Source organism: Anomaloglossus baeobatrachus, chromosome 4, assembly GCF_048569485.1.
Source record: "Anomaloglossus baeobatrachus isolate aAnoBae1 chromosome 4, aAnoBae1.hap1, whole genome shotgun sequence".
NCBI classification, from domain to species: Eukaryota; Metazoa; Chordata; class Amphibia; order Anura; family Aromobatidae; genus Anomaloglossus; species Anomaloglossus baeobatrachus.
In genome coordinates this window covers 361,671,659-361,697,908 of record NC_134356.1, presented here as the reverse complement: position 1 = coordinate 361,697,908, position 26,250 = coordinate 361,671,659, and the positions used below count along the sequence as shown (strand labels likewise).

General features: G+C 44.3%; 1 protein-coding gene across 3 annotated transcripts in view; it reads left to right on the top strand.

Moving 5' to 3' along the window:
* GRAMD4 (GRAM domain containing 4) overlaps positions 1–26,250 on the top strand; it is a 179,028-nt gene that overhangs the window by 63,419 nt on the left and 89,359 nt on the right. For 2 of the 3 annotated variants that reach the window (XM_075345114.1, XM_075345113.1), the window contains exons 2-4: positions 1,359–1,566; positions 9,191–9,311; positions 20,999–21,119. In XM_075345114.1, the coding sequence (XP_075201229.1) occupies positions 1,359–1,566; positions 9,191–9,311; positions 20,999–21,119 (450 nt within the window). Of the gene's footprint in view, positions 1–1,358; positions 1,567–8,828; positions 9,002–9,190; positions 9,312–20,998; positions 21,120–26,250 lie in introns of those variants that run through there. The other variant, XM_075345115.1, reaches the window with a different exon arrangement.

Genomic DNA, 26,250 nt, shown 5'->3' with positions numbered 1-26,250 from the left:
AATAAAGTGGTGAAAGAGGGTGTTTTTTTTTTTTTTTTTTTTCCTTTTTTATTCCCAAATAAAGGATTTTTTCGGGTGTATGGGTTTATTTACTTTCACTTACAGGTTAATTATGGAAGGTATCTCGGGGAGACTCCTGTCATGATTAACCTAGGACTTAATGGCAGCTATGGGCTGCTGCCATTAACCCCTTATTACCCCGATTGCCAACGCACCAGGGCAATTCGGGATGAGCCGGGTAAAGTCCCGGGAGTGTTGCATGTAATGGATGCGGCAATTCCGGGCGGCTCCTGGCTGATAGTTAGGTTGGGGGGCTCCCCATAACGTGGCGCTCCCCATCCTGAGAATACCAGCCTTCAGCCATGTGGCTTTACCCTGGCTGGTATTAAAATTGGGGGGGACCGCACGTCGTTTTTTTTTTTAATTACTTATTTATTTATTTTACTGCACGATATAGACCTGCCCACCTGCGGCTGTGATTGGTTGCAGTGAGACATCTGTCACTTAGCGTGGGCGTGGGGGCCTGTCTGACTGCAACCACTCATAGGTGCCGGTGGGCGGGGAAAGCAGGGGATACGAGATTGAATAATGAGCGGCCGGCATTTTCAAAAGAGGAAAAGCCGCCGGAGCAGTGTGAACGCCGTGCAGCTCCGTCCCGGTGATCCGGGAACGGTGAGGTATCAGAGAGGGGGGGGGACTGACTGACTGACAGAGAGAGGGACGGACAGACAGAGAGAGCGAGACAGAGCGACCAACTGACAGAGAAAGAGACTGACCGAACATCAGACAGAGGGAGATTCACCGACATCACAGAGACTGAAAAGACCTGCATTTAAAGCATGCGGAATGCAACAAAAATGCTGTCCAAGTGCATTTTGGTTGTGTTTTGACCCACATCATTGATTTCAATGGGTGGAGAACGCAGCTACAACGCACAAAAGAAGTAACATGCTGCTTTTTTTTTCCGCAGCGATTTTGGGCATCCAAAACGCTGCGTTTAGAAACGCAGCGTGTGCATTGATTTTTCGGCTTTCTTATAGACTTTGCTGGGGAAGCTGAACGCATGCAGTTATGCTGCAGTTCAAAACGCAGCGTTTCCGCGGGAAAAAACGCAACGTGCGCACATAGCCTTAGACCGGACAGCTCCTTTAACACCATGAGTCACTGTGAGCCTAACCATGTGTACATTCCTGGCTCCAATCTGTGGATTTAAGAAACTGTACCAGCGTGATAACGTTTGCAGCCTGTGTTAATCCGTCACATGCTTTAGTTGGGTGTGGAGTTTGTACGGCCAGAAATGTCTGAAATGCTGACGATTTACTTGTTTTCTAAATGTCTCCCTATTTCTCCCTTTACAGCGATGTAAACAGTCATGTTAAAGTGAAGCAGAGAGGTGCTGTGCAGAACATGCTAAGGAGACTGGACAAGATCAGGTTCAGAGGTCAGAAGAGAGACGAGTTTCCTTACTTGGCCGAATCTCCCAATGCTTCCGATACAGAATGTGGCGATGAAATCACCCTGAAACTATCCCGTTCATCCAAAGAAAATGAGGAGTTGAAGGACCCTGTGAGTGCTCCTATTTGTCCCCCATGATTTGTCATGTTTTCTTCTGTAGATTATATTTAAAAAGTAACTCTTGGCTTAAACTAGTTTTTGGCGTGCTCCCATCCCACTGTAAGATAAGGCTGTGAGCACATCATGGGTTTTTTTGGTGCAGATTTTTTTCCCCACTCCTTAGTATGTGTGAAATCAGTAGCAAAAAACAATGCAAGAATTGTCATGCTTCCGGTCTGAATCTGCTGCAAATCATAAAAGAAAAAATAAGCAACATGTGCATGAGACTTCAGGAACCTCTTAAGCTGGTGTCACACATAACGACGACGACAACGACGTCGCTGCTACGTCACCATTTTCTGTGACGTTGCAGCGACGTCCCGTCGCTGTCGCTGTGTGTGACATCCAGCAACGACCTGGCCCCTGCTGTGAGGTCGCCGGTCGTTGCTGAATGTCCAGCTTCATTTTTTGGTCGTCACTCTCCCGCTGTGACACACACATCGCTGTGTGTGACAGCGAGAGAGCGACGAAATGAAGCGATCAGGAGCCGGCACTGGCAGCTGCGGTAAGCTGTAACCAGCGTAAACATCGGGTAACCAAGGGAAGACCTTTCCCTGGTTACCCGATGTTTACGCTGGTTACCAGCCTCCGCTCTTGCTGCCAGTGCCGGCTCCTGCACTGTGACATGTGGCTGCAGTATGCATCGGGTAATTAACCCGATGTATACTGTAGCAAGGAGAGCAAGGAGCCAGCGCTAAGCAGTGCGCGCGGCTCCCTGCTCTCTGCACTGACATGTAGCTGCAGCACACATTGGGTTAATTAACCCGATGTGTGCTGCAGGAGAGCAAGGAGCCAGCGCTAAGCGCGGCTCCCTGCTCTCTGAACTGTGACATGTAGCTGCAGCACACATCGGGTTAATTAACCCGATGTGTGCTGCAGGAGAGCAAGGAGCCAGCGCTAAGCGCGGCTCCCTGCTCTCTGAACTGTGACATGTAGCTGCAGCACACATCGGGTTAATTAACCCGATGTGTGCTGCAGGAGAGCAAGGAGCCAGCGCTAAGCGCGGCTCCCTGCTCTCTGAACATGTAGCACAGCGACCTTATGATCGCTGCTTCTGCTGTGTTTGACAGCTAAGCAGCGATCATAACAGCGACTTACAAGGTCGCTGTTACGTCACCGAAAATGGTGACGTAACAGCGACGTCGTTGTCGCTGTCGTTTAGTGTGACACCAGCTTTACTTTTCCTCTACTAGGAAAAACTGCATTGAAAAGCCTTGTGTGCACATATCCTTATTTTTTTTATTTTATTCTGTGATACCCAGTTGTAATGTAATATATCATGTCAGTGCTATTTGGGTAGACTCTCCTAAAGAAGCATGCCCGGATGTAGACCAGAAATATCTAAATCCGAAGGTAACATCATCGCAGGTGGGAGAGGACTGTTAGCAAACGGTGACATTATCCAGAACTCATGGCTGTCAATTCTTATACACCTAACTAGTTGTGCTGGCATTTATTGTTCCACTGCACTGTTGTCATTTCTCCTGAGTGTAATAGATTGTTGTGATTTAAAATGAGCATTAATTTCTCCATAAAATCAGGAGACATGATTAACAGTACAGGACGTTCACACGTTGTGTACAATACATGTGCTTTTTTTGCATTTAGGTGCGTTTTTGCAGCATTTTTACTCATTTGTCACCCAATAATTCTGATGGCTGAAAAGAATTGCAAATACACTGAAAGAAATGACTGTCTGCAACTTGGCTAAAACGCATCACAGCTCAAAATACATGTGGGGAACAGAAGTGTGTATGAGATCAGAAATCTCATTTCTAAGGCCCTGTGCGCACACTGCATTTCTACCCGCGGTTTTTGTGCGTTTTTGCTGCAGAAATTTCTTGAGAAAATAGTTGTAACCTTTCTGCAGACATTCCCCAGCAAAACTTATGGAAGAAACAATTAGCTGTGCACACTGCGTTTTTTTTTTCTCAAGAACATTCTTTCTGCAGAATTTCCTGAGAAAAAGAATGAGCATGTCACTTATTTTCTGCAAATACCTGCGATTTTGTCCATAGATAATGGTAAACCGCAGGGACCAACCTGCGGAAAAAACGCACCAAAAAGCATTAAAACCGCAGTAAAAATGCATGAGTTGATGCGGTTTTTTGACCGCAAGTGCGGTAATCTTTCAGACCCAAGAAATTTCTTGAGAAAAATCCTTTCTAGTGTGAACAGAGCCTTATGCTGGTATTGTAAAATGCTGCGTATTTGGTGTACCAAATGTGCAGCGTAAAAAACGCAGCAAAAACCACACTTGTGAACATACACTTAGGTATAGAACTAGGGCAAGAATTCGGTTTTATTTGCATTACCTTTCTTAAACCACAAAAGGTAGTCTTAGATCTAAACAATTGCTTCAGTTTTAATGAGGTATTATCCAGGCAAGCCTTTTTGTTTTCGTTGAATCACAATGGTTCTTGAAAAATGCCGTATATTCCCTAACTAGGACACTGCCCTTCTTTAAAAAAATGAGATCAAATCAGCAGGTTTGTTTTATATATTATGTATTGAATCCGTAATTTGCATTTCTTTTTACCACAATCAGTGGAGTTAGCACACAGTTGACTGGTCCCACTTAAACGTATTTGGCCTACTTTACTCCAAGTATTTAGACATCTTAAAGGGAACCTGTCGCATAAAAAAACCCACTACTATTAACCTGCAGATGCTGGGATAAGCTGCAGATTAGCTGTGTTCTAAAGTTTGCTTGGCTACCGGGAGGGATTTAATTTGATTCCTTTCAGTAGCCTCTGATTTTCTGTCACAGAGGCGGGCTTCAGTCCTTGCTCAGTACATACTGAGTGGCAGCTGTAACCTTTCCCTGACACTGACTGAAAGCCGGTTCAGCACTCATACACTGTTGAGCAGGCTGTCAGTCAGTGCCAAGGTGTTATTACAGTATGTACTGTGCGGCGGCTGAAGCCCGCCTCTGTGACAGAAAGCCTGCCGCTGCTCGGAGGAATAAAGTTAATTTCCTTCTAGTAGTCAGGGTTTCATTGCGGCATCCAGGCAACTTTAGAATGCTATTAACCTGCAACTCCCTTATCTGCAGGTTCATTTATTTATTTTACTATTAATTCCATAGCACTTTATAGGTGTGATCATCACTAGCCAAACGGGATGAAACTGGAGAACCTTGAGAAAATCTATGCAAACTCACCTATTGTGCCATCACCCATTCCCTGTAGACTGAGCCCTCGCGGGCAGGGTCCTCTCTCCTCCTATACCAGTCTGTTTTGTACTGTTAATGATTGTTGTACGTATACCCTCTTTCACTTGTAAAGCGCCATGGAATAAATGGCGCTATAATAATAATAATAATAACTCAGGGAGAACATACAAACTTATTGCAGATGTTTCTCCTTGGTGGGATTTGAACCTAGGAACCCATCAAATATAATAATGTCATCACATTTTGGAACATCAACATTTTGTGTTAATTCTATTACTGGTTAAGATGCACATTTTTTTATCTGATCCGCTGTTTACAAAGTTTTAAATTACCTAATTAATTAAATTTTATAATTCTTTATGTACTAAGTTTATCCCCAAAAGAAATCGGACACCTACTAAATGAATCACACTTACCAGACCCCCAAACACTTAAGGTACTGTCACACATAACGAGATCGCAGCTGAGTCACCGTTTTGGTGACGCAGTAGCGATCCCGTTAGCGATCTCGTTATGTGTGACACTTACCAGCGATCAGGCCCCTGCTGTGAGATCGCTAGTCGTTGCTGAATGGTAAAGGTCATTTTCTTCAAAGGCGAAGTCCTGCTAGGCAGGACACATCGCTGTGTTTGACGCTGTGTGACAGGGTCACAGTAACTGCTGAGATCGTTATACAGGTCGCTACTGCGACCTGTATTGTTCCTGCATCGCTCGTAAGATCTGACTGTGTGACATCTCATCTGCGACCTCCCAGCGACTTACCTGCGATCCCTATCAGGTCGCATCGTTTTCGGGATCGCTGGTAAGTCGTTGTGTGTGACTGGGCCTTTAGAGTTGGCAAGTGTATGGACTCTCACATACAAATCTTCATCACTGTCAGGTAAATATAGAGAAAAGAACAAAAACCGCTCACCACTGCAGAGACAAGCCTGAATATATCCTCCTGTTAATGTCCTTTAGTCCGGCACGCATTACAGCAGCAAGCTGAGAAGGTAATGGAACAGAACAATGGAAAAGATCCAGCTGGACTCCAAGGAGATAAATAAAAATGCTTCTTTATTTGTAACTTGGTTAAAAATAAATATCCATATTGGACCTGAGGAAGGCGTTCCGCCGAAACGCGTTGTGGTATACATCTGCCATTCATCAGTGTGCACAAGCCGGTGTTTTCATTTGCAATATGGATATTTATTTTTAACCAAGTTACAAATAAAGAAGCATTTTTATTCATCTCCTTGGAGTCCAGCTGGATCTTTTCCATTGTTCTGTTTCATCACTGTCAGGTCCCCCTGCACTATACAGTGGTTGGCTCCCCCTGGTGACTGGAAGCAGTATCAATCATGTGCAGTGATACTGGTACCTGGTCTGTTTGTGAGAGCTGCAATGCTGCTGACGCAGTGAAGCACTTGACAGCGACACAGATCTGTGTGAGAGCCTATCCACTATTGGCAGCTGACAACTGTAATTGTCTGGGGTCTGGTGAGTGTGATTGTGTGTTGTGTGTTTTTTTTTTTTTTTTTTTTTTTTTTTTTTTTTTTTTAATTCTGCTTTGACACTTTATCAGCGAGTAGGGCTTATTTTGGAGTAGGGCTTACATTTTAAACATACTCCAAATAAGCCCCAAAAATCCTACTAGGGCTTATTTTCGGGGAAACAGGGTAGTAGCAGTGGGTAACACTAGCACTGATGACTCTTCGTTTGAGGGCAGTGCTAGAAGCTATGGGTGGTGCTGATGTCACTCTCTGCATCTAGTACCACCCCCTGCTGATGTCTTCCTCACTAGTAATGAAAGTGGGCGCAGAGATGAGTAACATGCCAGTGCTGCACTAACGCTGGCCATAGTGTTCATCTCCCAGGATCCAGGACATCTTCGGGTGGCGGCGATCCAAGAAACTGATAAGTATCTGCAGTTCTGCCTCCGGTGTCGTCCTTTTCCAGGAGGCGCGATGAATGCTGCTTGGAGTGACTGCAGACTCCTCTCAAACAATACGTCACAGGAAAAGCAGTAAGAGAAATCCTTTATGGACTAGATAGATCCGGGGCGCAGTGTAGGGACTTTTTTTTAAACACCAAATTTTATTCCATATTTTCATATGCATTACATCTTGTTAAACAATATAGCAAGTATGGATTCACCACGTCCATTAACAGGTTATTGGCAATTAACTATTCCTCCTGTTTCCCTTGTTTCCCCCCCTTCTATTCTAAAATAACCCCCCCAACAACTTAGCACACTTTTTTTCCTCCTGTCTAGCCCACACGAAGAATACCCAGCCACGCCACATTTTGTCATTTTTTTTTTCCACCCCATGCCTCTAGATTAATCATTTGCCTTCTTATCACACCTTCACATTATGGCTGCTTTAATTTCCCCAATGTTCCCTTAATGTCTTCTAGTAGATACCACTCTGTGTACGTGAAGGGGGTAACTATTGTTTGTATTTCTGTAGCTTCACATTGTTTTTCAATGAATTTTCTCCATTTTTTAAAGAATGTGTCGGTCAAACCGTCTGTTTTTTTCTGCTGTCCTCTGTTCAATTCTAAGTAGCATTTTAATCTACCTCATTACCTAGTCTTCTGACGGAACCTTGCCTTCGAGCCATTTGCCCAGGAAAGCCCTTTTTCCTATTATGGCTACACTATGGAACAGCTTTGGTATTCTATCTCTTTTTTTCACTCACTCTTGCCATTTGTTCAACATGGTCATCATGAAAACTCCATATCAATGGGTCCATCGCCACCTCTACCCCCCATATACTAGTTATTAGCGCCTGCATTTTTTTCCAGAATTTTTGACTCTCCGGGCATTGCCAAATCCCATGTAACAGATCCGTGTTTAGCATCCTACATTTGGGACAATGTACTATCTTATTAACCTTCTGTTTGTTTGGTATGTTGAAGCCATAGATCGCCCTGTGCATCAGTCTAAAATGTGTGTCCCTCCAGCTCTCATTAACCACCTCTTTTCTCATTCTCATCCATCCTCTTAGTATCCGGGACTTTTTTAATTATCTTTATTATACAAGTGGTCAGGGGCAAAGATAACTAAAATCTATTTTCAACCTATCTGACTACCCTTTTAAGCCCCTTATGTCAGTGGTTTCCAGCTAGTCAGGCACCATGGGATCCCTTGAGCCCTGGTGAGGAATCGCCAAAACACAGCACCAATAAGACCTGTTACTTTCGCAATAGTGGAGGAAATTGGATTTTAGAACTTTGCTTCTGGACCAGAATGCTTTTTTTCAGCCCCTGCGCCAGTCTTTTGAAACTGGGATGGCATTAGGGGTTCTCCCCAAGAGTGAAAACATTTTTCAGGGTTTTCCCCTGCAGTATTGAGATTTGGATTTCTTTTTATCAATGATGATATTTGATTTTTTATTATTATTATTATTATTATTATTATTACTACACTTTTGCTATGTGATCATAAATTTAGTTTGACTGTTATATCATGCATACTTTCTAAATTTTTCTTGAAAAAGCCTAATCAAATACCATTTGTGTGTGTAAAATTAGTAAAATTCCAAAACCCATATCTATCAAAAAGATAAGAAAAATCTCTTGCATTAATATATCTAGTTTAAAAAAACTCGACTGTTTAACTGCTAAAAGCTTGTGATTAAGTGGAATAATACATGTTGCTTGTCTACAACATATACTTTAAACCAAGCAGCAGCGACATGTAAGGCTTATGTTTCCGACCTGTCGCATAGGTTTATTGTGCTCTGCCATTGAGTCTTTCATTTTCTCATACAGTCAAAATCTGTTGCCCTATGACTTGTAATTTGTTACATGATAGCCTAGCGGGTTACGCTTTTCATGTACTGTATCTGTGTGCAGTGTTGTATAATTTTGTAATATTGTAGCTCCTCATGCAGTGCTGTGCCTGGGAGCACATATGTGGCTCATTCATTCGGCAGCTTCTTGTCCCGTTGACGTTTGAGAAAATGGCTAAACAATTCTGTCCGGTCCGGGTGTAAATCTTGCAGCCCTGCAGTGTGGTCCCTCCCTATGGGTTTCTCAGGCTTCAGTGACGTCTCGGCTCCTCTTACTGCTGCAGGAATGCCGACTGTTCATGTCTGCGTGGATGTAGCAGACCTATTTCTCTTACTGTGTAAAGACTTTCCGGCCCGGGTTTGGATCTGAACACAATGCTGCTGTTCTTCCTTACTTGACACCTCTACAGGATTTGAGCTGTGGCCACCGCTGAAGGTATGCGGTTAGCCCTTCCTTATTTCCTAGTCTTGGAGCAGAGTGCCAGGCCTGCTTTATTTGGAGGCAGGCGCTGTGTCATAGGTGTATACACAGGAACCTTCTGTATGTACAGAAGTAAATCTATTCCTGCTGCAGTGAGTCTGGTGTGCTGGATTTGCTTGAATTTGCTGTTTAACTCTTTCTTAGGCTACTTCAGTGACCATCATCATGGCTTCTGGAATACCGGAATACAACCGGACCGACACTGACAGGCTTAATGAGGTTAAGGGCCATCTGGAAATTGCCCTATTGGAAAAACACTTTCTACGTAAGTACGATGTATCCTGGGAAAAATCCCATCCATTTTTCTGTCTGAGCAGAATGCATTTTTAGCTGTTTTGTGTATGAATGGCAGCTAATATAATGTTTGTTGGTTTTAATTAGAATTTCATTGTTCATATATGTTTTGTTACTTACAAAGTACTAAGCAAAAGTCCAAGCAAGGGACCAGTATAATCGAGGTAACAGGTATGCAGCAACATGTACGTGACTTCCCTTTCCAGGGGGAAAGTGACCATGGAAAAGGTTTGAAGAGGGTCCCTGTATGTATGCATCTGTGGATTAATAAGTTTACATTTTTAATGTGATTATTGGCCATTTTTCTCCCCTTTTTTCCTTTGGTAAAGCCTTTTTACATTTTTGCTTTGCCTTCGGGCTCATTCAGACGTCCGTTGTTTGTGTTCTTGGATTTGATAGCCAGAGTGACCAAACACAGTTGAATGTTTTACCAACACTGTTTCATTAGTAGTTTGCCGTGCTGAAAAAATAAACTGCAAAGGTTCTCCTATCCATTACAATGTTAATCATGTACTGCACTCAGATTGCACAGTGATGCCGTGTGCTGGACATGATTTTCACGGATCCGTAGACTCGCATGGAAAATTCTGATCTGTTACAGGGACATTCCATCTCTGATCCGAGTATCATTGTGTACCACTTGGCGCACATATTTATGTATATATGTATGTGTAATAGATAAGATATTGATTAGGCTATTGTCCATGAAGCTTCCAATGTCAATCAAAAAAGAAAAAATGTACATGTGTATATTGTTCTGATCATTATAAAATTGTTTTATAAAAATTATCACTATTCCTGACCAAAACGATCCCAATTACTGCTCAAGAAATGGAAAGATGTCTTTTAAAGCTTGGGTCCTTACTGGCAGTAGACAGTATAATATATTTTTAGAATGACTTGCAGTGAGATAATCAATAATGGCGTTGAATTCGTCTCCATGTGTTATTGCTAAAACAATGCTAAACTTAATTAATTCTGACTATGTCCGCTAATAATCATACTGTGGAAAATGATATAGTTTTTACAGAGAATTCTTATTCAATCTCCAAGGACTGTATTTTGTCAGTGTGTGATTGTAAGAGTGCAGCCATCGTTAAATGATGGCATTAGATATAGTGTGTATTTATTCTGGTGTCAGATAAACTGCGCATATTGCACATATATCAAATTGGGGCTATACTGTTGTTGTTTCTAGATTAGCATAGAGAATGATACAGGCCACATGTGTATATTGATGGTTAATTTTGAGAGAGATATGCACACCTTTTGAGGTGCTAAAGAAGGGTTCCACAGCCAATAGTAAAAAAACACAAAATATATATCGCCCAGCAAGAGACAGTTGGGGTAGCAGCTATTGCTGAATTTCAGAGGGTGGTTATACCCATAGAAGAGACCGGCAGTGAAATCTAGGACTAGTCAAGGAGCCGAAAGCCACAGGTAGCTTACAACTGAAAGGAAACGAGCCGACACTCTGGTGAACGTGAGAAGAGAATGTAGTTCTGGGTGGCAGATCCGGGAGCATGGCTACTCCTTGTTACTGGATGGACATGTAACTGCATGGGCACTAGAGGGATTCTCGTGAATGGTACTTTTGTGCTAAGCTGGGTTGTTGCAGAAGGTCTGGGAATAACCAGGACACTAACATCTAATGTGAACATTGAAGAACAGTGTCTTGGGGTACTTTGTGTAAAGGAAACGTCTAATAAGTTGTGTGACCGCTACAGATTGTGCTTGGTCATCCACCAAAGACTGTTAAGTAAAATCTTGTTTATGAAGAACCAGTGTTCTCCTTCCTTGAACTCTCGAACAACTCCAGCTCATGCCAACATCAGCATGTGGCCTACAGGTGCATACCAACTAAAGCCCTAAGCCCACACACCCAGCAAGGTCCACAACTCTTTTTTTTTTTTTTTTTTTCTTGGAAAGTTAGGCTGGGGCACCCACTAGAGCATGGGTCTCAAACTCTGCTAGGTGTATGGGCCGCACACAGAAAAAAAAATAATTTGAGGGGCCGCATTCTTTTCAGGAGAAGGTGACATTGGTAGTAGTACCATTTTTTTCTTTATACACCCTTGGATCACTGTTTTTGAACATTTTTCATTTGTCTATTATGACAAATATGTACTTTTTTTTACAATAAGCACCGCATAGTCATTTTGGCCAACATCTTGTAGTAATGTGCCCCATCCTGTTCCCCATTCTGTAAAAATGTGCGCATCCTTGTTCCCTTTTAGTCCCCTTTTAGCACTGTGCCCCATGCAGGTCTTTTTCTTGTAGTAATGTGCCCTCATTCAGGTTCTCTACTTATAATAATGTGCCCCATATGCAGGTCCCCTACTTGTGGTAATGTGCTTCATGCAGGCCCCCTTCATGTGGTAATGTGCCCCATGCATGTCTTCTTTTTGTAGTAAACACACACACATACACCACACACACACCCTGTGCAACCTCAGCTAGCAAAACACACCCCCCCCTGTGCAGCCTCAGCGTGCACACACACACACACACACACACACACACACACACACACACACACACACACACACACTGTGCAACCTCAGCTAGCAAAACACACACACCCCCTGTGCAGCCTCAGCACACGCACGCACACACACACACACACACACACCCTGTGCAGCCTCAGCCAGCAAAACACACACACCCTGTGCAGCCTCAGCCAGCAACAGAAACACACACACACACCCCCTATGCAGCCTCAGCCATCAACAGAAACTCACACACACACCCTGTGTAGCCTCAGCTAGAAAAACACACACACACACACACACACACACACACACACACACACACACACACACACACACACACACACACTGTGCAGCCTCAGCCAGAAACACACACATGCTGTGCAGCCTCAGCCAGAAACACACACACACACACACACACACACACACACACACACAAACATTCTGCTCACCTATCCTCCGTTGGCGGCACGCAGGCACGTGGACCCGGTAATGATCACAGCTGCTGTCACCGCTGAACTTTCTGCCGGCGCGTGCAGAGCAGTTCTCACTGCACAACAGCCACTGGCCAATCACAGGCAAGCATCTGAGGTCATATGCAGCAGGTGCTTGCCTGTGATTGGCAGGCGGCTGTTATTGCGTTTTGCAGCGAGAACTTCACTGTGCGCGGCAAAGGCAAAACTGTAAGCTGAAATAAATAGCTGGCGGCTGCGGCCCCTGCACCGGCTGCTGTCTTTACCGGTTCTGCGGGCCGCAAGAAGCCACCTGAAGGGCCGCGTGTTTGAGACCCCTGCACTAGAGGAAATCCCTCACCCATGATCCTGACACGTGCCCCTGCTTTACATATCCCTCAGGACTGGTCCAGACCATTTGTTTAAGAAGACAATGTCCCAACGTGCATTTCACCAGATTATCCAGCTTCTTCCTTTTTTTTTTTTTTTTCCTTCTTCTCCTGTCTCTCCTCTTGCTAGGAGAGAAAATGTGTATTATCCCCTGCGCTGCTGTCAGAAAGATGAAGCCACGTGGTTTTTAAATTGGTGCTTTATTCAGGCTTTCTAATGGCAGCGCAGAATCCTACACATTTTCTTTACTAGCAGCTGTCATATACTTGCCTTTCATGCTGACCCTTGGTTGAGCTTACAAAACACCACTTCAACATCTGTTACCAGATAAGACCCATTGTGCCTTTTTAATTTCTGGCCTTTCTCTCCTCTTGTGATTAAAGCAGTACTCTAGGGGATTGTGGATCTAGTATCGTTATATCACTTGTAAATCAATAAAATAGTAGGTGATCCTCACCCCTCACCACTCCCGTATACAACGTTACATCACAGACCAGTGTATAGTTTCATGCTGCAGAAGAGAACGGGGCATGGATGCTGGCTCGATGCTCTTCCTACCTGCCAGCCACCTGATATTTACTTCTATCCGGTCTTAGAACAGGGTGCATTGCGCGGCTGCCGGTTCCATGCTTCTCCTACCTGCCAGCCACTGATACTTGCCTCTATCCATTTTTACAACCAGGTGATGGGCGTGGCCACCTGCCCCATGATTTTTCTACCTGCCAGCCCCCTGATACTTGCTTCTGTCTAGCCTTAGAAAAGGTTGTGAGGTGGGTCTGCAAGTCCCATGTTTTTCCCATGTGCCAGCTTCCTAATACTTCTATCCAGTCATTGAACGGTATGGCGGGGGCATGGCCACTGGCTCCATGCTCTTCCTACCTGGTAGCCCCTTGATGCTTGCTTCTGTCCAGTCTTAAGCAAGGATAGTGGCCACCTGCTCCATGCTCTTCCTATCTGCCAGCCCCCTGATACTCCTTATATGAGATACTTCACAGCCTCAGAAAACTTGACAATTGGGAATATATTGAGGACCTAAGCCCCACTGTTGAAGACAGACTTCTCCATTTACAAAACTGCAATTGGGATACTTTTGGTCAGGAATAGTGATTTTAGGTTTTATCATACAGTTTTTAATCAGACGTAAATTTATATATTTACACATTCACATCCTTAATAGTGGTGGGCAAACCCGGACTGTAAGTCAGGATCTGCGCAGATTCAAAAATACCCAGCCGGGCTGAGTACTCCGGGTATCGAGTCAGGTCTGGAGATTAGATAGATAAGATATGATCAGCAGGCTTGTTATACTTACCAAGTCTCTCGAGCGGCTGTACACAGCTTCCTGGCCACTCACACTGCTTCTGAGTCAGCTCATTAGCCTCATGCATATGCACTGCTTCCCCTGCCCACAGTCAGTGCCCTGCATCTGATTGGTTGCAGTTAGATGTGCCCCCACCCTGTGTGACAGCGTGTCTGCCTGCTTTCAATCAGAGATTGTGTTTATATTGGTGTAGAGAGGAAAAAATTGCCGTAGGGTCCCTCCATATTAGGATAACTAGCACAGATGAAATATATGGCTGCAGCCCCCAGCTGTCCAGCCTTGTTATTATCTTGGCTATGTTTTTTTTTTTTTTTTATTTATTTATTTATTTTTTTAATTTCTTAAATGGAGACCTTAACTTGGTCCATTCAAACCGTAGAGAGGGCGGGTGCCCCACGAAGGCAGTCAAGCTCCGCATGGACCAGTATCGCTATAAAGCGCTAATACAAGACATGACAGACAAGGCTGGGGGGGAAATGCAGGGGGGATGGGAGGAGGGGGTAATGATGGTATGAACAGGAGATTCCCATTTGGAATCAGCCACAGCTAAGAGGTAGTAAATTGTGTCTAGAATTTGGTCCCCAGCAGCTCAGGTCCATCCGCCCGATTCCCGGAACCATGCAAGGAATTCTGGGGTCTCCCTGAGCATAATCCAGGATGCCCAGATCTCAACAGTCCTCTCCTGTGTACCAGTTTGTTGACCGATCAATTCCTTCATTCTATAAATCATGTTGCGTCCCAATAAGAGTTCTGCTTGCGAGGGGATCGTCTTTGGTTTCCAGTACCTAGGGATTAGGCTTCTCACCGCTGTTAGCACGTGGCAAGCCATAGCTTTTTTTTTTTTCTTTTTTTAAATCCCAAAATGGAGCGCCAGCTCCGGTGTGGGACGGAGTTCCTCTGAGGAAAGTTTATCAATTGAAACACAACGTCCCAGAAGCTCTTCAGCACTGGACACTCCCACCAAATATGAAGGTATGACCCAGTTCCACGCTCACACCTCCAGAAAATGTTGGCGGCAGTGAGGAACATAGCGCAAATCTTGGAAGGACACCTGTTCTACCTGGAGACAACTATCTTGTAACCCCTGTCCTGTGACAGTGCATTAAGCGACAGTGACAAGCCCCCAACTACTTTAATAACATCTGTAATCCAGGCATTGTGCCTCTGCATGAACAACACAGGCCTAATTTCATCTTTGACGACCAAGCTCCGACTCAGAGGTTGCATCTATAAGGAATGACGTCTGGAGATTGGGGTACCTCAAATAGAGTGGCCTGCACTTTCTCCAGACCTGAATCCCAGAGAAAACCGATGGGATCAGTTAATTTGCCGTGTAGAGGCTCGTAACTTTGTACCCCATAATCATAATGACCCGAAGGCCGCCCTCTTCAAAAAAGAGTGGGATACCATGCCTCAATAGATAGTAACACTACTTGTGAACAGCTGGAGACGTCATTGTCAAATTGTAATTTGATGCTGAAGGCCACATGACAGGTTGAGACATTGACATGGTGGTAATATCCACCACTGTTGTTGGCTTTTGCTTAAATAAATTGTTTGAGATGAGGAAATCACCATTGCATGCTTCTATGCAAATGCCCTGTTGTCATGATAAAATATCACAGTAACATGAGCTTTTTAAGTCAAGTTTTACATAAATTTCACCTGAAAGCCAAATATCCCTAACTGTGGATGATGAAAATACTGGGCAGCTTAAAAGGGTTGTCCAGTCACACCATTAATGACCTATACATAAGGTGGGTCATCAATATGAGATCAGTGTGGCTCCTGCATCAGCTGTTATTTTTTTTCTGAAAGCAAATATTCTCTTGAACATGAGCTGTTCTGCAGTACCTGGCATCTTCTGCTACAGGTCTGTATATAGCTGCTCTTTGTAAGTCTTTATTCGGCTGCTGCCGGAGCTTGTAACAGCTGATGTGTGGGTGGATACCAGTTATCAGATCTCCCACTGATCTCATATTGATGACCTTTCTGATGAATAGCACATCAATATGGTTTACCAGACGAGACAACCCCTCTGATATTTGGCTGTGTCACTAGGCTCACGGAACCTTAGGTTCTTGCTACTGTTTTTTTTTTTCTTTTTCATGACTTTGTCCAGGTAGTGTTTTTGTTACACACTTCAAAATTGTTCTTTTTGTTTGTCATTCAATTACTTTTGTATTATTCATGTGAATGTCCATGTAAATGGAAAATCCAGTCACAATGTTGTTCTGGTTATGTATATTTAGCATGTGGGCAGGAACCACCTCAAGTCGCCAGAATGAAATGGCTTGTTTTTTTGGCACTGTTCTAACTGTATTAACAAATACCACTTTAAATGGTATCTGCCAACAGGATTTTGCTACGTAATCTGAGAACATAATGATGTAGAGTCTGAGAGCCTGATTCAAGGGATTTCACTTACTCGGCTTTATTTTAATAACATCTGTGTTTTAGCAGCTGTAGACTATCAATACAGGTCTTGTGCCTCCTGGTCTGTACCAGTGCCCCCACCACTGATTAGCAGCTTTCTGTCAGTGTACACAGAAAGCTGCATGTTAGGGTTGTGGGCAGGATTACACCGGGCTAAGCAATCTGAGCACTGCTACATCTGCAGCATAGAAAACGGCTTTTTATCACAACTGATAAAGGGAATTTTGAAGGGAGTTTTCCTTACTGTGACTGGATCTTGAAGACGCCTTAAGGCCCCGTCACACTAAGCAACATCGCTAGCAACATCGCTGCTAACGAACAACTTTTGTGACGTTGCTAGTGATGTTGCTGTGTGTGACATCCAGCAACAACCTGGCCCCTGCTGTGAGGTCGTTGGTTGTTGCTGAATGTCCTGGGCCATTTTTTAGTTGTTGCTGTCCTGCTGTGAAGCACAGATCGCTGTGTGTGACAGCGAGACAGCAACAACTGAATGTGCAGGCAGCAGGAGCCGGCTTCTGCGGAGGCTGGTAACCAATGTAAACATCGGGTAACCAAGAAGCCCTGTCCTTGGTTACCCGATATTTACCTTTGATACCAGCCTCCCCCGCTCTCACTGTCAGTGCCGGCTCCTGCTCTGTGCACATGTAGCTGCAGGACACATCGGGTTAATTAACCCGATATGTGCTGTAGCCAGGAGAGCAAGGAGCCAGCGCTAAGCATTGTGCGCTGCTCCCTGCTCTCTGCACATTTAGCTGCAGCACACATTGGGTAATTAACCCGATGTGTGCTGTAACTAGGAGAGCAGAGAGCCAGCGCTCAGTGTGCGCTGCTCCCTGCTCTCTGCACGTGTAGCTGCGTGCGCTGGTAACCAAGGTAAATATCGGGTTGGTTACCGATATTTACCTTAGTTACCAAGCGCAGCATCTTCCACGCGGCGCTGGGGGCTGGTCACTGGTTGCTGGTGAGCTCACCAGCAACTCGTGTAGCCACGCTCCAGCGATCCCTGCCAGGTCAGGTTGCTGGTGGGATCGCTGGAGCGTCGCAGTGTGACAGCTCACCAGCAACCTCCTAGCAACTTACCAGCGATCCCTATCGTTGTTGGGATCGCTGGTAAGTTGCTTAGTGTGACGGTACCTTTACTCATGGAGAGTAGCAATCCTGTAGTTGACTATTTGACGCAAAGGATTTGTCCCATAAACAACATTTTTCCTTTAATCAGTCAGTTCTGCAGTGATAATGTGCCGCCCCCGTGCCAGCAGCCGGGCTGCTCGGATCTGCATCCGCGGTGTGGCTCGAGGGATTCTACCGGACCCGGGGGTCGCGCGGACACTTCAAATAAAAGGGGACGTATTTGTACGGGGGAGATGTGATAGCAGCTGGATGTTAACCCCTCCGTGGGTAGGGATGGATGCCCCGGGGCCCAGTGTTGTGCAGGGTTGCAGGGATCAGCACACTTAGGCGGGCTTTGCACGCTGCGACATCGCAGGCCGATGCTGCGATGCCGAGCGCGATAGTCCCCGCCCCCGTCGCAGATGCGATATCCTTGTGATAACTGCCGTAGCGAACATTATCGCTACGGCAGCTTCACATGGACTCACCCGTCCTGCGACCGTCGCTCTGGCCGGCGACCCGCCTCCTTGTTAAGGGGGCGGGTCGTATGGCGTCACTGCGACGTCACACGGCAGGCGGCCAATAGGAGCGGATGGGCGGAGATGAGCAGGATGTAAACATCCCGCCCACCTCCTTCCTTCCGCATATCCTACGGAAGCCGCATTGATGCCGGTAGGAGATGTTCCTCGCTCCTGCGGCTTCACACACAGCGATGTGTGCTGCCGCAGGAGCGAGGAACAACATCGGACCGTCGCATCAGCGTAATCATGGATTACGCCGACGCTGCACCGATGATACGATTACGACGCTTTTGCGCTCGTTAATCGTATCATCGACCCTTTACACACTACGATGTCGCATGCGATGCCGGAAGTACATCATTTTCAATTTGACCCCACCAACATCGCACCTGCGATGTCGTAGTGTGCAAAGCCCGCCTTACAGTTCGGTTGGCCTGGTGCTGGATGAGGTTGCACTGATGTGTGGAGTCAATAAACACACAGTCCTTTTGGTAAACCAAGTTGTTGGTGGCCGGCTGCCGCAGACGGGTCGGGTGTATCTGGTCCCACACCCGGGCTGGTGGTCTGTATCACTTCCTCTGCACTCAGTGTTTTTGTGTGATGGACTTCCCGGTGTGAAACATGGGAGTCCGCTCCCGGTTCTTTGGTTGGGAACCGTGCTTGCTGACGCTGGCCCGTGCGATCTACCGGGCCCTAGCGGATGCCCTTTATCCCCCTCTGTGGGCTGTTGTCTTTTTTTGGGACTTAGGTTGGGACCGGACCTAAAATCCTGCCCTCAATTTGTTAATTAGCTAGGCCGTTGGTGCCGGTCCTGGCTTCAGGGTCCAAGTACCCCCTTATGTGCACTGTTTCCGGGTCGGTTCTCCGGTGTCGGTACCGGCGGGCTACAACCCTGCCCCGGTCCACCTCGGGTCTCCGGCAGCCGTCTTCCCGTCTCCTGCAGATACGGACCACCGTCTGCACACCTAGTTAGCACACCGGGGCTCCAACCCAGACGCCTGTCAACGCCAACCTCAGACTACCACTCCACTCCAACTCAAACTCAAACTGACACTGAAACTGACTGTTTTCCTGCCCCGGGCTCTCTAGACTCCTCGGTGGGCGTTCCCCATCTGCTTGGTTCTGCCCCCTGGTGTGCCTTTCCTTCCCTGGGGGAGGTGACTAGGATTTCAGGTCAGCTGTATGTAACCCTGTGTGGGAAAGGTCTTGTGTGGGGGCCTCTCTGTGTGACTACCTGGTTTTGCCAGGGCGTCACAATAATAGGGGATGTGAAAGTCTCCTGTATGAATGGAGCAGTAGTGACTAATGCTCCACTCCCTGTAAAGCGCAGTGGTCAGGCATGTGCACTATCACTTTCATAGATGTGAATGGAGTAGTGTTCACGACGTAACCCACTGCACTACTGCTACATTCATACAGGTGACTTTGGGTTGTCCTTCTAATTGCTGGGCGTCTAAGAGCACGTGCACACATTTGGTGTGTTTTTTTTTTTTTGGTTTTTTTTTTTTACCTCAGTACAGTATTTGTAGCCAAAACCAGGAATGGGTAATAAATACAGAAGTGGTGACGTGTTTCTATTATCCTTTCCTCTGTCCTACTCCTCGTGTTGGCTGAAAGTACTGAGGGGGAAAAACCTCACCAAATACTTAACATGTGCGCGTGGCCTAAGGGGTTGACCCCTGAGTTGTCATATTTTTATCATCTGATTTGTTGTGATCAGTGTAGTTTGTGACAAATCCATGAGAAATATTATGGCTATTACAGGTGACAGTCTGCCAGCTGTTTCACACAATATGGCTGTTTTTGGGACTAGCAGACAACTGTTTCAAGTAATACGGCTAACAAGGGTGGTAGTGTGGCAGCTTTTTCTCCTCCCATAGATGTGGCTGCAGATGAACTTACGTTTATGGGACAAGTGGCTATTAGCTTCTCTCATTAGACTTCCTTGTGATAACCGTGAGCTAATGAAAGATATATATGTATGTATGTATGTATGTATGTATGTATGTATGTAATGTATAATATAATATATAAAATCTGTCTGCTTAGATGTAAGGTGAACTACAGATTGAAATCCTTACAAGTGCTATATGTATACCCTATCAATCGAATATGATTTCACAATATTGGTATGAGTTGTTAACCCTGAGTAAATGTTAGATGGGTAAAACCTTTTTTTTTTTTTTTCTTGTAGAAAAATCTTACAGGTGCTACCATGTATTCTGTAAGGTGCTGTAGCCATGTAGATCAGTGGGGGCCATCCTGAAACCTAGCTCTGAGCGTCCAGTGTTCGATCGGATGCCTTGTGGTCTGATCCTTTTGTGCCTTCTTGTAAAGTAGCGGTGTATTTTGTAGGGAAATACTGATATAGGGATGCTCTTAACACATAAATTACACTGATATTCTGAGCCTTTAACAGGATTTTTACTGTATGTTTCTCAATTTCATGCAATATGCAGGCACATCTACACTAATCCTTCAGTTCAAGGACTCCGATTACAGCAGCTGAGATATCCGCTTCCTGCACTGTAGGACTTGGATGGGATGCGAACCTCTGCTCCAGTCTTATCTTTATACTTAGGTTTGGGGTGAAAGGTCACTTTAAATTAAGCTTTCCGCAAGACTGGTTTAAGACAAACATTGTATTGTCTTATTTAGCTTGAATGTCTGTACAATGTTATGCTTGGCATTGCTGAATAAACATGATTTACAAATCCATTCACAAACTACAAACCGCCATAAGTGACGCTTGGATGATGGTTGTGCTGTCATGTTCTGGGCCTACGTCAAGCATGGTGCTAATAATGGCAATGTTTAAGGGAGCTGCTGATAGTTTTATTCCCGAATATACCATACTGCAATATGCATCTTTGTCCCTTATAACTTTTAGGGCTATGTTTTAATTCTAAGTACCTTTTTATGGTCTTGTTTTGTGACAGAGGAAGAACTCAGGAAACTTCGGGAAGAGACCAATGTTGAAACGTTAAAACAGGACCTGGAAAAGGAAAGGCAAAAAAGGCTAGAACTGGAACAGAAAATGACTGAAGTGACGAAAGCACGGTAAGGTCATCTCTTGATTTCTCAGAGCTGTGGAATGATCGTTAAAGAAGTTCTCCACCAGAATATATTTATTATATATAAGGAAAAAAAAAACAGAATTAGATTTGAATGAGTTGCCCGTTACTAGGATAACCCCCTTCTCTTTCACAGTTTGCCTCCTATAAAATTAAAAATTGTACTCTCACTCCTGTCTCAACACCATTCCAGCGGGGTTGATGGCACTCTTTGCCCCGGGGCACACATGAGCGTATGTCGCAAGTCCTGCACCTATTCACTGCCGGCTTCTGTCACCACCTTCAGACAAATCAGAGTGGCCAGCTGCAGCTCTCCCTTCCTCTTGATTTCTTATTCTGAAGGCTGGGAGCGTGTGTGCCTATAACATTGAAACGGCACCGGAGTAAGTGTAGGGGTTTTTAAAGTGTAGTTTTAATCAATAGATCTTGGAATAATAATTTCCACTTGGGTAGTGGTTCTAAAGCTTATTTAATTGGATATGGTCTGTATATTTGGTTGCATTGAAGAGTTGCATACTACAGAGGTTGGGAAAATTACCATTGCCCACTTATTGTATGCAGCCAGGAAGCTGATTGCTACAAATTGGATCTCTGAGAGCCCTCCGTCACATAGGGAATATATTTAAAAATGTAGATTCTATTATTCTATTGGCATAGAAGTGCTTATTTAAGTTATCGTCTTTTTTACTGGAACATGTTTGCGAACTGTGTGTATTAGAAATGTTCCTGTGCTGAGATCTTGTATATGTGCCCCTGCTATGTACTGTGTAATGGTTACTCTGTCTCGCGGAAGCTAACAGTGGTGTAGGCGGTTATCTGTGTTTTCCCGTAGGGCGCCATGTCCGTGAACTTGGTGTCTTATTTCTTCTACTTGGTCATGCCGCTGAGCCTGCATATTGAGCGCATTTGCTGTGCCACATATTTCATAGTACTTTCTTCTCGTGTCACACGGGCGTCTGTCAGGAACAATAGCTCTGCATTACTCATGTACCCAATTCTTGTATTGAATAGGCTTAGTGGCACAGATTGGCATAGATATTGGGTTCATACTGATTTCATTCTTAACCTAATAATAATTTCTCAGTAGTCGTACAGGGGCGATAACTTAAATGTTCTCAATACTGATTACATTTGAGTATATAAAACGGCCGTAAAATAAAGCTTATTGTCACCATGTCACATTCAGGAGCTATGGGTGAAGACAACAAATCAGTTCTTGCCGTAAATGTAATCTCTCCGCATAACTCCCCCGCCCCCCCCGTCGGACATCAGCTGTAAAAATAGATCTGCTTGCTAATAACTTGGCTGACAGCGCTGTTTTCCACTGGGACAGCTGAGATATATGCCTTACAGATTACCTGCTTTGACTGCAGCTGTACACATCACACTTCCATATTCTATTGTTTGTTACATGATCATCAGCGGATGTGATTTATGTGGACTTATTTTCCATCTGTCACTTTGTTTAAGGCATACCTCATGTACAAAGCATACACAATTTCTCATTTGTTTGAGCGATTTGTTCACCTACCTAATTACTGTATTGCCTTTTAAATGCTTTTTTCCATTTTCAGCTAATCAAACCTATTCTTCATAACAAACTTTGTGTCAGTCACTTTTTCATTGTTTAGAGATTGGATGCCTAGGATATGTCATAAATGTCTGAGATGGGAATACCCCATTGAGTCACTGTAGGTGATGGTCTGTTTCTTTCCCAGTGTGCAATGTCTCAATGTTCCATTTATAAGCTTGTGCAGTTTTAACCCCTTAAGGACGAAGCCAGTTTTGTACTTCATGCCCAGGCCATTTTTTGCAATTTTGACCAGTGTCACTTTATAAGGTTATAACTCTGGAACGCTTCAATGGATCCCGGTGATTCTGAGATTGTTTTTTCGTGACATATTGGGCTTCATGTTAGAGGTAAATTTAGGATGATATTTTTTTTTTATTTGTGAAAAAATCTGAAGTTTGACAAAAAAAATAAAAATTTTGCAATTTTCAAACTTTTAATTTTTATGCCCATAAACCAGAGAGTTATGTCACACAAAATAGTTAATAAATAACATTTCCCACTTGTCTACTTTAGATCAGCGCAATTTTTGAAACAAAATTTTTTGAGGTTAGGAAGTTAGAAGGGTTCAAAGGTCATCAGCGATTTCCCATTTTTTCAACAAAATTTACAAAACCATTTTTTTAGGGACCACATCCCATTTGATGTGACTTTGAGAGGCCTAGGTGACAGAAAATACCCAAAAGTGACACCATTCGAAAAACTGCACCCCTCAAGGTACTCAAAACCACATTCAAGAAGTTTATTAACCCTTCAGGTGCTTCACAGGAACTAAAGTAATGTGGAATGAAAAAAAATAAAATTTAACATTTTACCTAAAAATGTTGCTTTAGCACTAATTTTCTTACTTTTTCAAGAGGTAACACCAAAACTTGGACCTCACACTTTGTTACCCACTTTCTTATGAGCGCGCTGATACCCCACATGTGGTCAGAAACCTTTGTTTGGGTAAATGGGAGAGCTTGGAACGAAAGGAGCAATATTTGAATTTTGGAAAGCAAAGTTGGCTGAAATAGATTGCGGGCACCATGTTGCATTTACAGATCCCCCTAAGGTACCTAGACAGCAGGAACCCCCCTCAAGTGACCCCATTTTGGAAACTAGACCCCTTAAGGCTTCTATCGAGGGGTATTCTGAGCATTTTGGACCCACAGGTACTTCACAGATTTTGATAACGTTACGTTGTCATATTGAAAATTGTCATTTTTTTCTCAAAAATGTTGCTTTAGCATCAATTCTCTCACTTTTTCAAGAGGTAATTCCAAAAATTTGACCCAAATCTTTGTTACCCACTTTTTTATGAGCGCGGTGATACCTCACATGTGGTCTGAAACCTTTGTATGGACAAATGGGAGGGTTTGGAACGAAAGGAGCAATATTTGAATTTTGTAAAGGAAATTTGGCTGAAAAAGATTGCAGGCACCATGTCGCATTTGGAGGACCCTAAGGTACGTAAACCGCAAAAAACCACCACAAGTGACCCCATATTGGAAACTAGGCCTCTCAAGGAATTTATCTAGATGTTTGGCGCCATAAACCATGAAATTTATGGTGCAATTTCTCCTGAGTTTGGTGATATCTTATATGTGGTGGAAATCAACTGTTTGGGCACACGGCAGGTCTTGGAAGGGAAGGAGTGCCATTTGACTGCAAAATTGGCTGGAATCAATTGCGGACGTCATGTTGCATTAGGAGAGCCCCTGAGGTGCCTAAGCAGTGGAGGTCCCCCACAAGTGACCCCATTCTGGAAAATAGACCCCTCAAGGAATTTATCTAGATGTTTGGTGAGTACCCTGAACCCCCAGGTGCTTCACAGAAGTTTATAACGTTGAGCTGTGAAAATAAAAAAATACATTTTTACCACAAAATTGTTACTTCAACCACATAGCTTTTTTTTTAACAAGAGTAAAGGGAAAAAAAGCAGCATAAAATTTATTGTGCAATTTCTCCTGAGTATGCTGATACCTTGTGTGGTGGAAATCAACTGTTTGGGTGCACAGCAGGGATCGGAAGGGAAAAAGTGCCATTTGACTGAACATTTGGCTGGAATAATTAGTGGACGCTATGTCGCATTTGGAAAGCCCCTAAAGTGCCTAAACAGTGGAGGTCCCCCACAAGTGACCCCATTTTGGAAACAAGACACCTCAAGGCTTTTATCTAGGTGTATATTGAGCATTTTGAATCCACGAATACTTCACAGAATTTGATAAGCTTAGGTTGCCATATTGAAAATTTTCATTTTTTTTCACAAAAGTTTCTTTAGCATCACATTTCTCACTTTTTCAAGAGGCAACAACAAAACGTGGACCACACAGGTTGTTATCCAATTTCTTGTGAGCGCAGGGATACCCCATATGTGGCCAAAAACCTCTGTTTGGATTAATGGGAGGGCTTGGAATGGAAGGAGCACCATTTGAATTTTGGAAAAGTTGAAATAAATTGCACGCACCATGTCACATTAGCAGGGCCTCTTGGGTACCTATACATTAGAAACCCCCACAAGTGACTCCATTTTGGAAACTGGACCCCTCAAGGATTTTATTCAGAAGTATAGTAAGCATTTTGAATCCACAGGTACTTCACAAAAATGTTGCTGTAGCAACAAATTTCTCACTGTTAGGCTATGTGGCCATGATCCAGCGACACGGCGTCTAGTACACAGTGCCAGCCTTCCTGCAGAGATGTGAGTGTTGTCCACGGGAGAACGCAGCTGCCCATGCCCACGATTTGGGTTCAGGCTGTTGTGGACTTTAGCTCTATTCTACCTGCACAGAACACTCATCTCCGTATCATAAATTTGACATGCTGAGGCTCGGGAAGCTGCTCCACAGGTCGGTTTATGCTACGGAGAAAAGAAGCACAGTGGGCATGAGATTTCTAAAAATCCTTCCACTGTGCTTCTACTGCACAACGCAGCATTATGGGCGCAGGGAAAACACTGCGCCCAAAATGCTGCAAACCCCGATTGTGGGCGCATAGCCTAAAATGCTACAATGGATGAATGGATAGATGTCAAACATATATAACGTCCCACCCCCTGCATATTCTAAGCTGGCGCCCTTTAGTGCCTTTCATGTGGCACTAAAGGGTGCCTAGCCTTGTATTTAGCCCAAAAAAAATAATTAAAATAAATGACGTGGGGTCCCTCCTATTTTTGATAGCCAGCTAGGTTAAAGCAGACAGCTGTAGCCTGCAAACCACAGCTGACAGCTTCACCTTGGCTGGTGATCAATTTGGAGGGCTCCCCAAGCTGTTTTGTGTTATTTTTTTTTTTTTTTTTTATAATTATGAATAAATAATTAAAAAAAATCCAAACGTAGGGTCCCCCCAAATTAGATCACCAACCAAGGTGAAGCTGACAGCTGGGGTCTGGTATTCTCAGGGTGGGAAGAGCCATGGCTATTGGACTCTTCCCAGCCTAAAAATAGCAGGCCGCAGCTGCCCCAGAAGTGGCGCATCCATTAGATGCGCCAATCCTGGCGCTTCGCCCCAACTCATCCCGCGCCCTGGTGCGGTGGCAAACGGGGTAATAAATGGGGTTGATACC